General features: G+C 44.7%; 1 protein-coding gene across 1 annotated transcript; it reads left to right on the top strand.

The window, feature by feature from the left end:
* Positions 1-701: 701 nt before the first annotated feature.
* MFSD4B (major facilitator superfamily domain containing 4B) lies at positions 702-16,604 on the top strand. Its single transcript, XM_063443509.1, has 4 exons — positions 702-1,128; positions 9,393-9,561; positions 14,730-14,846; positions 15,186-16,604. Exons 1-4 carry the CDS (start codon positions 862-864, stop codon positions 16,421-16,423), a joined length of 1,791 nt encoding a protein of 596 aa, XP_063299579.1. The 5' UTR covers positions 702-861; the 3' UTR covers positions 16,424-16,604.
* Positions 16,605-18,121: the final 1,517 nt, after the last annotated feature.

Raw genomic sequence — 18,121 nt, 5'->3', positions numbered from 1 at the left:
TGGACATACCCCATTTGCAATACCTTGGGTTGTCTACTATTGCAAATGGTATGCCATTATGGGTGTAAATTTATTTTCTGGGCTACTATACAGTCTCAAAGGCAACGTAAACCAATGCTTTCCTATTAAATGCACTTGCCGCGCATTTGGCTCCGCTGATGTCGGAAGAGGGAGCTGACGTCGGCGGGGGAGGAGAGGTCACCAGCGCTGAGGGAGCCCGGCACTGGAATAAGGAGAACTGCTGAAGGGATTTTAACCCCTTCAGCCCCACGGGAGGGGGACCCTGAGGGTGGGGGCACCCTCAGGGCACTATAGTGTCAGGAAAACTGGTTTGTATTCCTGACACTATAGTGATCCTTTAACCTCTTGAGTTAAGAGTGCCTCCAGAAGCTTCCTGGCACCATAACAACTCAATTTAAGTAGTTTTTTTTATTGTATTGGTGTGCCACGAGGTGTAACCTATGGGAAGTTTTAGGTGACTTACTAATAGCAATATATGTGGCTAAAATAGAGCAGTGAACAGCGTATCATTGCAGTTTAAAGACACATTACTGTAGACCAACAATATGGAACTCCTACAAAAGAGGGACATTAGGATAGAACAGAGGGGCACTGGGATTTGGTCACAAAATAATGATGTGTCCCCCCTGCTAGGTGACCATGTGCACAGCCAGTCAGTCTCAGTGACTGTTACTCCATAGCCTGGCCCACAGCCCCTCCCTGGCAGGTACTCCCCGGCCTAGCTCAGCTCAGCTACATCCGGCTTGTATGACCGGACCGAGCGGCTGCACAGTGTGAGCTCAGCCAGCCGGACAGCGCGGGGCGCCCGGCCATGGTTAGGCCCTGATTGACTCCTATATCATGGCGGGCGGCGGGAAGAAGAAGCAGGTCCGCTTCGCTCGGGCGGCGGATGTGGAGAGGGCCGAGGAGGAGGAGGACACGCTGTTTGAGAAGCGGCCGGCGGGACTGAGAACTGCGGACGGAATGGAGCCGGAGAGCGACCGGAGGAGAACCATGGAGGACGAAGTGGTGCTGGTCGGACGGAAGGACCGGAGAGGAGATCGCTGTGTGCTGGGGGACGTACGGTGCTGTGTGACCACGGTCATGTGTGCTGCCTTCCTGGGGCTGGTAAGGGATAACTGCACCGGGCTGACCTAATACTGACTCTAATAGTGCTATAATACTAACCTCAACACTGCTCCCAATACTGCCCCCCCCCCACTGCTCCCAATACTGCCCCCCCCCCCACTGCTCCCAATACTGCCCCCCCCCCACTGCTCCCAATACTGCCCCCCCCCCACTGCTCCCAATACTGCCCCCCCCCCCACTGCTCCCAATACTGCCCCCCCCCCACTGCTCCCAATACTGCCCCCCCCCACTGCTCCCAATACTGCCCCCCCCCCACTGCTCCCAATACTGCCCCCCCCCCACTGCTCCCAATACTGCCCCCCCCCCCCACTGCTCCCAATACTGCCCCCCCCCCACTGCTCCCAATACTGCCCCCCCCCCCACTGCTCCCAATACTGCCCCCCCCACTGCTCCCAATACTGCCCCCCCCACTGCTCCCAATACTGCCCCCCCACACTGCTCCCAATACTGCCCCCCCCCACTGCTCCCAATACTGCCCCCCCCACTGCTCCCAATACTGCCCCCCCCCACTGCTCCCAATACTGCCCCCCCCCACTGCTCCCAATACTGCCCCCCCCCACTGCTCCCAATACTGCCCCCCCCCACTGCTCCCAATACTGCCCCCCCCCCACTGCTCCCAATACTGCCCCCCCCACTGCTCCCAATACTGCCCCACCCCACTGCTCCCAATACTGCCCCCCCCACTGCTCCCAATACTGCCCCCCCCACTGCTCCCAATACTGCCCCCCCCCACTGCTCCCAATACTGCCCCCCCCCACTGCTCCCAATACTGCCCCCCCCCCACTGCTCCCAATACTGCCCCCCCCACTGCTCCCAATACTGCCCCCCCCACTGCTCCCAATACTGCCCCCCCCACTGCTCCCAATACTGCCCCCCCCACTGCTCCCAATACTGCCCCCCCACTGCTCCCAATACTGCTCCCCCCACTGCTCCCAATACTGCCCCCCCCACTGCTCCCAATACTGCCCCCCCCACTGCTCCCAATACTGCCCCCCCCACTGCTCCCAATACTGCCCCCCCCACTGCTCCCAATACTGCCCCCCCCACTGCTCCCAATACTGCCCCCCCCACTGCTCCCAATACTGCCCCCCCCACTGCTCCCAATACTGCCCCCCCCACTGCTCCCAATACTGCCCCCCCCCACTGCTCCCAATACTGCCCCCCCCCACTGCTCCCAATACTGCCCCCCCCACTGCTCCCAATACTGCCCCCCCCACTGCTCCCAATACTGCCCCCCCCCACTGCTCCCAATACTGCCCCCCCCCCACTGCTCCCAATACTGCCCCCCCCCACTGCTCCCAATACTGCCCCCCCCCACTGCTCCCAATACTGCCCCCCCACTGCTCCCAATACTGCCCCCCACACTGCTCCCAATACTGCTTCTAATACTGCCCCCCACACTGCTCCCAATACTGCTTCTAATACTGCCCCCCACACTGCTCCCAATACTGCTTCTAATACTGCCCCCCACACTGCTCCCAATACTGCTTCTAATATTGCCCCCCACACTGCTCCCAATACTGCCCCCCACACTGCTCCCCACACTGCTCCCAATACTGCCCCCCACACTGCTCCCAATACTGCCCCCACACTGCTCCCAATACTGCCCCCCCCCACCCCCACTGCTCCCAATACTGCCCCCCCACTGCTCCCAATACTGCCCCCCCACTGCTCCCAATACTGCCCCCCCCACTGCTCCCAATACTGCCCCCCCCACTGCTCCCAATACTGCCCCCCCCCCACTGCTCCCAATACTGCCCCCCCCACTGCTCCCAATACTGCCCCCCCCACTGCTCCCAATACTGCCCCCCCCCACTGCTCCCAATACTGCCCCCCCCCACTGCTCCCAATACTGCCCCCCCCCACTGCTCCCAATACTGCCCCCCCCCACTGCTCCCAATACTGCCCCCCCCCCACTGCTCCCAATACTGCCCCCCCCCACTGCTCCCAATACTGCCCCCCCACTGCTCCCAATACTGCCCCCCCACTGCTCCCAATACTGCCCCCCCCACTGCTCCCAATACTGCTTCTAATACTGCCCCCCCACACTGCTCCCAATACTGCTTCTAATACTGCCCCCCACACTGCTCCCAATACTGCTTCTAATACTGCCCCCCACACTGCTCCCAATACTGCTTCTAATATTGCCCCCCACACTGCTCCCAATACTGCCCCCCACACTGCTCCCCACACTGCTCCCAATACTGCCCCCCACACTGCTCCCAATACTGCCCCCCCACACTGCTCCCAATACTGCCCCCCCACACTGCTCCCAATACTGCCCCCCCACACTGCTCCCAATACTGCTCCCAATACTGCCCCCCACACTGCTCCCAATACTGCCCCCCACACTGCTCCCAATACTGCCCCCCACACTGCTCCCAATACTGCCCCCCACACTGCTCCCAATACTGCCCCCCCACACTGCTCCCAATACTGCCCCCCCACACTGCTCCCAATACTGCCCCCCCACACTGCTCCCAATACTGCCCCCCCACACTGCTCCCAATACTGCCCCCCCACACTGCTCCCAATACTGCCCCCCCACACTGCTCCCAATACTGCCCCCCCACACTGCTCCCAATACTGCCCCCCCACACTGCTCCCAATACTGCCCCCCCACACTGCTCCCAATACTGCCCCCCACACTGCTCCCAATACTGCTTCTAATACTGCCCCCCACACTGCTTCTAATACTGCCCCCCACACTGCTTCTAATACTGCCCCCCCACACTGCTTCTAATACTGCCCCCCCACACTGCTTCTAATACTGCCCCCCCACACTGCTTCTAATACTGCCCCCCCACACTGCTTCTAATACTGCCCCCCCACACTGCTTCTAATACTGCCCCCCCACACTGCTTCTAATACTGCCCCCCACACTGCTCCTAATACTGCTTCTAATACTGCCCCCCACACCTTCTAATACTGCTTCTAATACTGCCCCCCACACTGCTTCTAATACTGCCCCCCACACTGCTCCCAATACTGCTTCTAATACTGCCCCCCCTCACACTGCTCCCAATACTGCTTCTAATACTGCCCCCCACACTGCTCCCAATACTGCTTCTAATACTGCCCCCCACACTGCTCCCAATACTGCTTCTAATACTGCCCCCCACACTGCTCCCAACACTGCTTCTAATGCTGCCCCCACACTGCTTCTAATGCTGCCCCCACACTGCTTCTAATGCTGCCCCCACACTGCTTCTAATGCTGCCCCCACACTGCCCCCCCAACACTACTTCCAATACTGCCCCCCACACTGCTCCCAACACTGCTTCTAATGCTGCCTCCACACTGCTTCTAATGCTGCCTCCACACTGCTTCTAATGCTGCCTCCACACTGCTTCTAATGCTGCCTCCACACTGCTTCTAATGCTGCCTCCACACTGCATCTAATGCTGCCTCCACACTGCATCTAATGCTGCCTCCACACTGCATCTAATGCTGCCTCCACACTGCATCTAATGCTGCCTCCACACTGCATCTAATGCTGCCTCCACACTGCATCTAATGCTGCCTCCACACTGCATCTAATGCTGCCTCCACACTGCATCTAATGCTGCCTCCACACTGCATCTAATGCTGCCTCCACACTGCATCTAATGCTGCCTCCACACTGCATCTAATGCTGCCTCCACACTGCATCTAATGCTGCCTCCACACTGCATCTAATGCTGCCTCCACACTGCATCTAATGCTGCCTCCACACTGCATCTAATGCTGCCTCCACACTGCATCTAATGCTGCCTCCACACTGCATCTAATGCTGCCTCCACACTGCATCTAATGCTGCCTCCACACTGCATCTAATGCTGCCTCCACACTGCATCTAATGCTGCCTCCACACTGCATCTAATGCTGCCTCCACACTGCATCGAATGCTGCCTCCACACTGCATCGAATGCTGCCTCCACACTGCATCTAATGCTGCCTCCACACTGCATCTAATGCTGCCTCCACACTGCATCTAATGCTGCCTCCACACTGCATCTAATGCTGCCTCCACACTGCATCTAATGCTGCCTCCACACTGCATCTAATGCTGCCTCCACACTGCATCTAATGCTGCCTCCACACTGCATCTAATGCTGCCTCCACACTGCATCTAATGCTGCCTCCACACTGCATCTAATGCTGCCTCCACACTGCATCTAATGCTGCCTCCACACTGCATCTAATGCTGCCTCCACACTGCATCTAATGCTGCCTCCACACTGCATCTAATGCTGCCTCCACACTGCATCTAATGCTGCCTCCACACTGCATCTAATGCTGCCTCCACACTGCATCTAATGCTGCCTCCACACTGCATCTAATGCTGCCTCCACACTGCATCTAATGCTGCCTCCACACTGCATCTAATGCTGCCTCCACACTGCATCTAATGCTGCCTCCACACTGCATCTAATGCTGCCTCCACACTGCATCTAATGCTGCCTCCACACTGCATCTAATGCTGCCTCCACACTGCATCTAATGCTGCCTCCACACTGCATCTAATGCTGCCTCCACACTGCATCTAATGCTGCCTCCACACTGCATCTAATGCTGCCTCCACACTGCATCTAATGCTGCCTCCACACTGCATCTAATGCTGCCTCCACACTGCATCTAATGCTGCCTCCACACTGCATCTAATGCTGCCTCCACACTGCTTCCCAATACTGCCCCCCAACACTGCCCCCCACACTGCTTCCAACACTGCCCCCCACACTGCTTCCAACACTGCCCCCCACACTGCTTCCAACACTGCCCCCCACACTGCTTCCAACACTGCCCCCCACACTGCTTCCAACACTGCCCCCCACACTGCTTCCAACACTGCCCCCCACACTGCTTCCAATGCTGCCCCCTCTAACACTGCCCCCCAACGCTGATCTAATGCTTCCCCCCAACACTGCTTCCAACAATGCTCTAATGCTGCCCCAACGCTGCTTCCAACAATGCTCTAATGCTGCCCCAACGCTGCTTCCAACAATGCTCTAATGCTGCCCCCAACGCTGCTTCCAATATTGCTAAGATGCGGCCCCCGACACTGCCCCCGATACTGCTCTAATACTAACCCTAATTATACTGCTCTAATTGCTCATAATACTGCTCTAATACTGTCCCCAATACTGCCTCTAATACTGACATAATAATACTGTCTTTAAACTACCCCAACAGTGAACCTAACTAGGGTTACCACCTGGCCAGTATTTTACCGGCACTGCTAGTATTTGGGCTTTCTGGCCGGTGCCATTATTGCAAAAATACCTGCAATGCAAAGGCCATGATTTTTTACTGATGGGTCTCTGGGAGAGTGGTTAGAGAAATAGACAGAATATCCACATTTGTTAAACATGACATGTACACACATTGCTATATTCACAAAATAACATACACTCACTGCCATATGCACTCAGACACAATATGATCACACCATTGTATGCACACAATGACACACACTCAGAATATGCAGACACTTATACAAACATTTAGACAATGACACAATACTATACACACACTTCTATGCACACTCTTATTCAGACTGTATATGCACAGTCCGACAAAGCGCACACATTTTAAGTAGTTTATTAGTAATCTAGGGAATCCTCCCTTTCCAAATTATTTTTTTTTTCTCTTATGTAATTGCTTGAGACGTTGCGTAACATCAGGTGATCTTGTGTTGTATGATGTCACGCGTATATAACGAATTATGCAAATTAGCGTGGCTGTTAATCTCCCCCTCCACCCCCAAAAAGGTGGCAACCCTAGCCCCAATATTGAACAGACCGGGAGACAGGGGAAGCCCTGTCTACTGCTAATTCAGGGGAAATGCCCCTCAGCCTGAATTCCAGTTACACTGCCCAGATGACAAGCCCCTGAGGGTAAAGGTCAGGAAGCTTGCCCTGCTGCTAACCCGTTGAGCGGGAATGCCAGTCAATTTGTTCTGCTGCAGACCATCTGAGGAGGAATGTCATTGAGTCTGCCCTGCCTCTTACTCTCTAGGGAGAGTAACAGAATCCCCTGCTACCATATAGGGAAATGCCAATTAAATATTTCTGCTATTACACCCTGAGAGTAAATTCAATTCAGTCTGCCCTGCCACCTTCTCTCCGAGATGCAATGCCAGACTGCTCTGCTACTGGGGGCTTGCCAGAAAGCCTCTCATAACTCTGTGGGAAATTAATTGTACCTGATAAAGAAAAAAAAAGAAAAATCCCTTTGATCCTCAAAAGAAATGTCAGGAATTCAAAGGCCGTTTCCAATTTAAGGCCAAAGTGGTCAAACTGGAATTACAAGCTGCGGTGCTTTAGAGGTTTGGACTAGTGCCCCTAAAAGTTTTTTGGGCCTGAAAGATGTAATTTGGTTTTAGCGCACTACAATTCTCTGTTTGGTGAATAAGCCCTTATTTATTTTTGATGTAATTCAAATGGCGCATTTGATGAGGATTTTTCTTACTGCAGCTTTCACATAATTTATCTTTTTCCTGATTTTCTTTCCCCTTTTTTTCTTCATTGTATACTTTATTGCAGTCTAATCATGCAGCGCACAGTGATCTTGTATTGAAAGTGCCTGCCTGTAGCATACATAGGTAATGGATTATTGTTGGTTGTTTGTGATGACAGGATTTTAACAATGTATACCTGTACCTAGAGCACTTTATATTCTGTAGGTGTGTTTTTTTTTTTTTTTTTTTTTTTTTATTTTAACAGTGAAATTCTGGAGATGGAGTTTGCCACATCTGTGCTTATAATTTCAAAGAGAAGTTAAATACTTAAAGATACACTATAGTCACTGTGATGATGTCATTTTGTTTGTGACCTCTTTAATGTTAATTGTTTAACTGCACTGTTCTACCTTAAATAGTTGATGTGTTGGTTACCCTTTAAATCTTGTCATGTAACCTGGAACAGGAAGTAGGTCACAGATTATAGTTCATTTGTGAAGGAGAGAATGATAATAAAGAGATTCTGGTTAAGCTCCTGAATCCTCTCTCAGTATTTTATGTCAATATAACACATGGTACCAGAACTACTACTGTACAGCTTAAAGGAACACTATAGTCACCTAAATTACTTTAGCTAAATAAAGCAGTTTTAGTGTATAGATCATTCCCCTGCAATTTCACTGTCATTTAGGAGTTAAATCACTTTGTTTCTGTTTATGCAGCCCAAGCCACACCTCCCCTGGCTATGATTGACAGAGCCTGCATGAAAAAAAAAACTGGTTTCACTTTCAAACAGATGTAATTTACCTTAAATAATTATATCTAAATCTCTAAATTGAACTTTAATCACATACAGGAGGCTCTTGCAGGGTCTAGCTAGCTATTAACATAGCAGGGGATAAGAACATCCTAATTAAACAGAACTTGCAATAAAGAAAGCCTAAATAGGGCTCTCTTTACAGGAAGTGTTTATGGGAGGCTGTGCAAGTCACATGCAGGGAGGTGTGACTAGGGTTCATAAACAAAGGGATTTAACTCCTAAATGGCAGTGGATTGAGAAGTGAGGTTGCAGGGGCATGTTCTACACACCAAAACTGCTTCATTAAGCAAAAGTTGTTCAGGTGACTATAGTGTCCCTTTAATGTAGTTGTTCTGGTGTTTCTAAATGAAAATTTTGTAAAAAATTCATGCAGGCTGTGTGAGTCACAACAGTGGGGGATAGGGAGGGTGATGCTTGAGCTGCATAAACGGAAACAATAGTGAAGTGAGTAGTGAGACTGCAGGGGCAGGATTTATACATGAAAACCACTTCATTAACCCCTTAAGGACCAAACTTCTGGAATAAAAGGGAATCATGACATGTCAGGCACGTCATGTGTCCTTAAGGGGTTAAGATAAAGTTGTTTTGATAGTTATAGCATCCTTTTAAGGACAACAGTTCTTGGATCCTCAATCAGTTAACCTTCTTAAGCAACTATTCATTATTAGTTAGGTCTATTATTACTTCTGCTTGTTCCTGATAACAGGTTCATTCAGTAATTCTTCATTGGGAAAAAACTGTGGGAGAACAAATATTAGCTGACATTTCTCAGCCAGTTAGTGGTGTTAAAATACGTCACTGGATGGTAATCGAAGACATGGAATTTACTGCAGGATAGACTCTTGAATTGCTTCAATTGTGTGTGTGTTTTTTTTTTTTTTTTTTTTTTGTTTTAATATTTATTTATATTTAAAGTGTGTGGTAAAATCCAACAAGTTCTTTTCATACAAAGGTAACACTGGTTTTACCGTTTTCTTTTTCTAGGGAATGGCTATTGCTGTGTTGGGGCCTACTTTCCCAGACCTGGCAGAAAATGTGGGTAGCAATGTTCCTAACATTTCCTACATTTTTGTGGGCCGCTCATGTGGCTATCTCGGTGGATCAATTTTAGGAGGCATCCTTTTTGAACACGTGAACCAGCACCTCCTGATAGGTAAGTAATCAAATCACTGTAGTTTGGATGTATAGGGGCAATCATTTGTGAATTAAAAGTTCAATAATAAATGTGGCAGAGTATAATATAAAAAGCATACTGAGATATATATATATATATATATATATATATATATATATATATATATATATATATATATATATATATATATATATATATATATATATATATATATAAACTGCAAATGTCCCGCACTCAATGTACCGGTCTTGTGCTTGCCTCGGTGCTGCCTCAGCCTTCAATATATTCAAATGGAAAGAGTGCACTCAAAGGTCTTCTTAAGGATATAAACGATTTATTTTGCCAAAATTTCAAAAGACATACAAGTCGACGTTTCAGTCCTCGTGGGACTTTTTTCAAGACAATGAAAAGCAGGAAAACAGTGATTTAAATATGCATTACAGGTGATTTGATTGGAGAGTAGATTATATGAAAGAGAGGCTGTGCAAACGTGAAAAAGATTATTCAACTTGGAAAGTAGGGATTAACCCCTTGAGTGCCTAAAGTAAAAAAAGGCCTGACAGTGTTTGTGATTACGGCCAAATATCTAATAATCTGCGCTCGCAGACATATTTTAAAATTCAAGGATAAGAAATAAGAAATACCCAGGCCACCTTAAAAATGGCTAAGTGTTTACGAATCTTTTTGACTATTTTTAACAAATTTGTTAAACTATGTTAGACAATATTTTACATTTGCTACATTTTTAACATTTTTTAACACTAACATACGGTGGCTGCGTATAAATTGGAATTCCCAATATAAAACGAAACTTTTTAACAAATCTTCAAAGTATGATTGAGAACCTCGCCAGGTTGCTATGTATATACTTAGTTATGTTACAGATTTACGGCCGTACAGTCTATAAAGTCTAGCTGGAACCACCATCGGCCAACATATTCTAGCAAAAATAATAATAATAATATGAAAAATATATAGTTGAGACTTTTTTCAACTATATATTTTTCATATTATTATTATTATTTTTGCTAGAATATGTTGGCCGATGGTGGTTCCAGCTAGACTTTATAGACTGTACGGCCGTAAATCTGTAACATAACTAAGTATATACATAGCAACCTGGCGAGGTTCTCAATCATACTTTGAAGATTTGTTAAAAAGTTTCGTTTTATATTGGGAATTCCAATTTATACGCAGCCACCGTATGTTAGTGTTAAAAAATGTTAAAAATGTAGCAAATGTAAAATATTGTCTAACATAGTTTAACAAATTTGTTAAAAATAGTCAAAAAGATTCGTAAACACTTAGCCATTTTTAAGGTGGCCTGGGTATTTCTTATTTCTTATTTCTTATCCTTGAATTTTAAAATATGTCTGCGAGCGCAGATTATTAGATATTTGGCCGTAATCACAAACACTGTCAGGCCTTTTTTTACTTTAGGCACTCAAGGGGTTAATCCCTACTTTCCAAGTTGAATAATCTTTTTCACGTTTGCACAGCCTCTCTTTCATATAATCTACTCTCCAATCAAATCACCTGTAATGCATATTTAAATCACTGTTTTCCTGCTTTTCATTGTCTTGAAAAAAGTCCCACGAGGACTGAAACGTCGACTTGTATGTCTTTTGAAATTTTGGCAAAATAAATCGTTTATATCCTTAAGAAGACCTTTGAGTGCACTCTTTCCATTTGAATATATATATATATATATATATATATATATATATATATATATATATATATATATATATATATATATATATATATATATATATATATATATAATTGCATCCCCCAAAAAATAAAAATAATATTCAGCAATAGCACTCCTTTTTCCCCGTCTTCCAAATGCAAGAGTGAAATGAACTAGGAAAAGTGTTTGTGTGTTTCTCACAAGCTGCTGCACAGGGCATTTTAATGCTCACAGCTTCCACTGTTACTCATATCACATGTCACACGTGCATCTCTTCATTCTACATAGCCTGAAATTGGTAATTAGTGGTTCCAAAAGTAAACTTTATCTACTCTGCTTCAGTGTAGCTCACTGTCTGAATTTATTTTTATTATTTTTATTTTGTCCAAGTTTTCATTAAATACTTTTCCTCCTATATAGTCGTCAAGTTGACAAAACCTGACAGTGAAAATAGCTTAGGCATTTTTGTTTCTGTTGCAATTTTAATTTAACCACAATCCAAATCACCAATTTATTACTGGCAAGCACCCATATCTCTGGCCACCCCTTAGTTTTCGAAACTCTCACATGAGCCTCCCTTTCTTCACTCAACTACGGCCTCTTACAACTCTGATAGTTCAGTACACTAGGTAATGTCTCCTTGTACCTTACTCCATATTTAGGAATTGCTCTTGTGTTCAATAACCGCTTGTAAGCTAAATGACTCAAGACCTGCCCAGAACCCCAACACGACTGCCTTGTTCTCAACCCATGTCTTGAGTTCTTTTAGGTTGACTATCGTTTTATTTAAAATGGTGCTGATTATATAACATGATGCTATCTTTAATGATGTCCTTGTACTCCTGTACAACCTGCTATGTCTATGTGATGTTGACAACTTTGTATTCACTAAGCAACACCAAAAATAATGTAAAAACAACAACCACCCCAAAACACAATCTACGGTAACATGAATCCCACAGAAGGGCACACAGTAGACCTCAAGAGCAGAGGAAAACAAAATGGCTGTGCACAGATCTCTTGTGGAAGAAAATATAAATATTAATAAAATATAATATAAATAAAGGCAAAGAGGAGATTATAATTATTTGAATACGGGGGTCATAAAGAAAAGGGGGGGAAAAAAAACAAAACGCATGACGGTGTCTTCACACATATGCATGCTTACGAATTCTGCAATGAAAGTGAATGGGAGGCCAGACTACGTTAATGCAGACAGTTTCTGTAGGATATAGAAGATGGATCCCTAGGTAAAATATGCAGTGAGTGTCATTACTATATAATATATATATATCTATTGTGTGTATGTTGAACATTAGCCATAGAAATGCATTGATTTGATGCAGCTCTATGAAGAGATGCTGATTGGCAAGGGCACCCATGCTTAATAGCCTTCCAGTGCTTTACTGTGGGAAAGCATTGGATTGACTGAGATCATCAAGATTGATCATCAAGATTGATGATCTCAACCATGGAGGTGGAGTCTGTGGTCCAAATGCATTGAGACTGGTGCAGCGTGGGAGAAAAGGTTAGTAAAATCAACTTTTTACTACGATCAGAGATGGACGGTCACCTCAATAGTTACTTCCTGTTTATAGTGTCACTAATGCACTGTTTGTATTCATGACACTATAGTGTTCCTTTAGGTACATTAGAAAGTTATGCAGTACTCTAGATTGGACGTCCATCAAGATAAACCTTTCACACCACATCTGTTTCTACTGTTACATAAAAAACTATGTGAAACTATTTAAAATAGTGCCAATGTGCATATTAACTGTTCTATCCTTGAATATTTTGTTCTTACAGTAAATAACATTTTCCCCTGTTCTAGGTAAAACCACATGTCTTTGGGTCCTAAAAAGTGTTGGAGGTGAATCCACCATGTATTGATCATTAAGACCTAGCAGGATGATGAGCAGTCATTTATTTCTGTGTGCAGATGATTGACATACAGCACCTTTATATTGTTGTCATTGGCTCAAATTTTACTTTGTGTGATCTTATATCGCTGTCATATTTAAAGGACCACTATAGTGCCAGGAAAACAAACTCGTTTTTCTGGCACTATAGGGTCATTAGGTCCCCTCCTACCCTCAGGGCCCCCGTACAGCCACTTGCCTTTCTCCAGCGCCAGGCTCCCTTGGCGCTGGGAAACTCTCCTCCCGCTGCCGATGTCTGCCCCTACACGCACATTCAAACCGCCCATAGGAAAGCATTACTCAATGCTTTCCTATGGACATCCTGCGTCTTCTCACTGTGATTTTCACAGTGAGAATTGCGGAAGCGCCTCTAGCGGCTGTCAGTGAGACAGCCACTAGAGGCTGGATTAACCCCCAGTGGAACAGAGCAGTTTCTCTGAAACAGCTATGTTTTCAGCTGCAGGGTTAAAACTGGACAGACCACTTCATTGAGCTGAAGTGGTCTGGGTGCCTATAGTGGTCCTTTAATGACATGGTTATAACTGGTAAAATAACAAAGTGCAAAAAGAAGAAAAATAGTTTTTATAACCTCTATAGCTAATTACAGCATGCAAAGCAAGAGGATAAGAGGAAAATAACTAAAAAATCAAGTTCAATACCCACGACTACACATTTTACCATTATAACACAATCACAAATAGAAACATAGAATGTGACGGCAGATAAGAACCATTCGGCCCATCTAGTCTGCCCAGTTTTCTAAATACTTTCATTAGTCCCTGGCCTTATCTTATAGTTAGGGGATAGCCTTATGCCTATCCCACGCATGCTCTTTTACTGTGTTAACCTCTACCATTTCAGTTGGAAGGCTATTCCATGCATCCACTACCCTCTCAGTAAAGTAATACTTCCTGATAGTATTTTTAAACCTTTGTCCCTCTATTGTAAGACTATGTCCTCTTGTTGTGGTAGTTTTTCTTCTTTTAAATATAGTCTCCTCCTTTACTGTGTTGATTCCCTTTATGTATTTAAATGTTTCTATCATATCCCCCCTGTCTCGTCTTTCCTCCAAGCTATACATGTTAAGATCCTTTAACCTTTCCTGGTAAGTTTTATCCTGCAATCCATGAACCAGTTTAGTAGCCCTTCTTTGAACTCTCTCTAATGTATCAATATCCTTCTGAAGATATGGTCTCCAGTACTGTGTACAGTACTCCACGTGAGGTCTCACCAGTGTTCTGTACAATGGCATGAGCACTTCCCTCTTTCTACTGCTAATGCCTCTCCCTATACAGCCAAGCATTCTGCTAGCATTTCCTGCTGCTCTATTACATTGTCTGCCTACCTTTAAGTCATCAGAAATGATCACCCCTAAATCCCTTTCCTCAGATGTTGAGGTTAGGACTCTATCAAATATTCTGTACTCTGCCCAAATACATTTCACGTTCTTCTTACTGTGTCTTTTGTACACAGTACAAACCTTGGGGTATTGCGTATAGTCTAGAAATGAATCCGTAGTTTTCCCACAGAAAAAAAAAAAGTAAAAATGTTTTATGTTTTTTGTTTTGCAGGAGTTGCCTTGCTAGCGACAGCTGTTGGCCTCTATGTAGTACCATGGTGTAGAAGGGCAGTGCTGCTAACTGCTGTCATGTCAATTGTGGGCATGTCCATGGGATTTCTAGACACTGGTAAGCAAACAACCTACTAAAACAAAAAAGGAATTACATGAAAAACGATGGTCTATCTGTGCATTGCATCCTGTTCTTTTATTTAACCATCTATACAATGTTCAAGACTAATGGAGATATATATATATATATATATATGAGCGCGTTGAACTCCTTTCATCATTTCATAATAAAGTTAATGATAAATTGTTCTTTGCCATGTGGGAACTTAACAGATTACTTTTCAATTGTTTAACACACTTTCAGGTCAAGTAACACATGACTGCTTGTGGCATGTTTTAGACTAGATGACAATTTTTGAAATTAAATTCACACCATTGATTTTCCTTTCTGTTTTAGGTGGCAACATTGTCATTATGAACACCTGGGGAGACCAGTCTGGGCCGCATGTGCAAGCCTTACATTTCAGTTTTGCTTTGGGAGCTTTTGTTGCTCCAATCTTGGCCAAGGTGGTCCTGGAAAACCTGCCATTGGACAGTAGTGCTTTACACAGTGATTCGGGCATCTCTAGTCAGGCCAAGCATTCTCATGATCAATCCAATATGCCTCTGGGAATAAAAAAGGCCATGCTATCTTATATTGTAATTGGAACATATATTTTGCTGGTGTCTTTATTTCTATTTATCCTGTATGCAAAAAGTCGACCTAAGCAAGAATCAGAAAAGGCTTCTGATGAGAAAACTCGGACAGCCAAATACCACAATGCCCTTATTTTTCTTCTGTTCTTGTTTTTTTTCGCCTACGTTGGAGCTGAGGTTGCATATGGTTCTTATATATTCACATATGCCACCACTTTCACTTCTGTAAATATGGACCCTGACAAGGCTGCAGGATTGAATTCTGTGTTCTGGGGAGTGTTTGCTGCTGTACGGGGACTGGCCATTTGCTTTGCAACTTGCTTATACCCTGGTACCATGCTGCTTCTCAGTGTTATTGGCTGTTGTGTATCAACCTTGTGTTTAGTTCTTTTTAATACAAACCAAATTGTGCTGTGGATTGGAAGTGCTCTCTATGGAGCCTCAATGGCTACTACTTTCCCTAGTGGATTTTCCTGGGTTCAACAGTACACCACCATCAGTGGAAAGTCTGCTTCCATATTTGTTGTTGGAGCAGCTCTTGGAGAAATGGCCATTCCCGCATCTGTGGGTTATTTGCAGGGAATGTTTTCTGACTTTCCTGTGCTTATGTATACTACTTTGATTTCGTCCACCGTGACAGCTGTCTTGTTTCCAGTGATGTACAAACTAGCCACTTCTCCACGAGACCAGACCAGATGGAATGAAGTGGACAGCGAAGACCGTAAAGCGTTGCTTTCAAGCTCTGGTCTTGAGGAGGAAGAGGAAGAGGAGGAGGAAGCCAGACATTGGAATGAGGCAGACTTTGAAGCTGTTGAAATGAATGACAGAAGTACGAGTTCTAGCAATGAGATACTGGAAGAAACTCTTGAGGTGACTCTCACCATGGAAGTCAACAACCAGGCACACGCACTGGAAGCTAATGGGACAGAAACGGACTTGATAGCTAATGATTCTCCCTCCAAAATGTTACTAAATTCCAACAGAGAGAAAAAAGATTAGACAATGATAACAGTAATGTTAAATCGTATATTTTAAAGCAGAAAATTACTTAAAAGTAATGCTGATTTTTTTTGTTTATGGAAGCAAATTTTTATTTTTACTCTTCGAAAAATAAAAGTGAAAAAAAGCTGCATGGCATTTTTTTTTCTTTGCCTTGAAGCTTTTTCTCACTCCTGATCCCCCCCCCCCCCCCCCCCCCCATATATATGTAGGTTACCTCTGCTGATTATATTTAAAAAAAAAAAAAAAAAAAAGTGTTTCTGAGAAACCGGAGTCCCTTCAACCTGAGCAGCTGGAAACATGTAAGCCTATTGCACTCCTCAATCTGGGATTCAGTCCTGTAGGAAACATACTTTGTTTAAGGAAGTGAGCAGCCATCAAGTTAGAAATTGCAGAGAGGCAGTCAGAGACATGAGTCAAGATGTGGGAGAGAGATCAGGAGATTGTTTTGTCTTATATTGTGCTAATGTCAAGATTTTTCAGTTATGTCAAAGATCTAGAATGTCCCAGATGCCTGTCTCTCATGTTTATACAATGTAAATTTTATAATGGACTTTGTTAATCTACGTCCTAAAAGTACTATTTTATACCAGATTTCCCAGATCTCATTTGCTTGATACAGGTTACATCTTCTCAACACCAGCAGAATATGATTAAGTACCTGAAGACCAATGTTAATTCTTTAATTACGAATGTTGCCCAAACAACCTGTTCTTTAAAGATCCTATGTCAAAATGGAATACAATTCCAATATAGTTAAAAACAAAACTGCATGGAGGTTCTAAAGGAGTTGAATAATTTACATGAATGGATGGCAGCAGCAACATTTGGTCTATAAAGGGTTAAGAAACCTTGCATAGTAGTGAGATAGATAAAGGTATGATTTATAGGTGATAAAGCAACAACTGTTCCTGCAAGTTTTCTTTGGTGTTTAGCAAAGGGTGACTTATTTGTGTTTAGGTATTTGATACAAATAGCTGGTGAATATGTGGGCTGATGGTAAAATAAATACATCAATATACTTAATTTATAACATCCTATTAAGCAGACTGCACTATAATGAAACCTATGTAAATGATATCTTCCAAACTGTCTATCTAATGCAGTAGTGTCATTTTCTTGAGTGTTTGGTGTGCATTTGCATTAAAAAAATATATATTTTTGACTTGTGTTCTTACTGTTGTGGTATCTATGTAGCTGGTTTTTCCTATTCTTAAACAGCAAATTTCTGAACATGAGTTTTTGTGGAGAATTACAAAACTGTTGACCAAGATTGGTATTTTTCAGTAAACCGGCTTTTTTTGGTGTGCAACTATTGAATTAATTAAGGGAGTGGTTTTTGCATAGCTACATCCTTCCATACCTAATTCATTGAACGTGATGGATGCAACTTGGAGTTGCTTAAAAGAACACTAACATTCGGAAATATAAATCTTTATGCTTAAAGGGACACTCCAGGCACCCAGACCACTTCTGCTCATTGGAGTGGTCTGGGTGCCAACTCCCACTACCCTTAACCCTGCAAGTGTAATTATTGCAGTTTTTCATAAACTGCAATATTTACATTGCAGGGTTAACTCCACCTCTAGTGGCTGTCTATTAGACAGCCACTAGAGGTCACTTCCTGGGTTCTAGCACAGGTTTCCTGTGCTAGAGCGTCGCTGGACGTCCTCACGCTGTGTGAGGACCTCCAGCGTC

Source organism: Pelobates fuscus, chromosome 2 (assembly GCF_036172605.1).
Source record: "Pelobates fuscus isolate aPelFus1 chromosome 2, aPelFus1.pri, whole genome shotgun sequence".
Classification (NCBI taxonomy): domain Eukaryota; kingdom Metazoa; phylum Chordata; class Amphibia; order Anura; family Pelobatidae; genus Pelobates; species Pelobates fuscus.
This window is presented reverse-complemented; position numbering and strand designations above follow the sequence as displayed.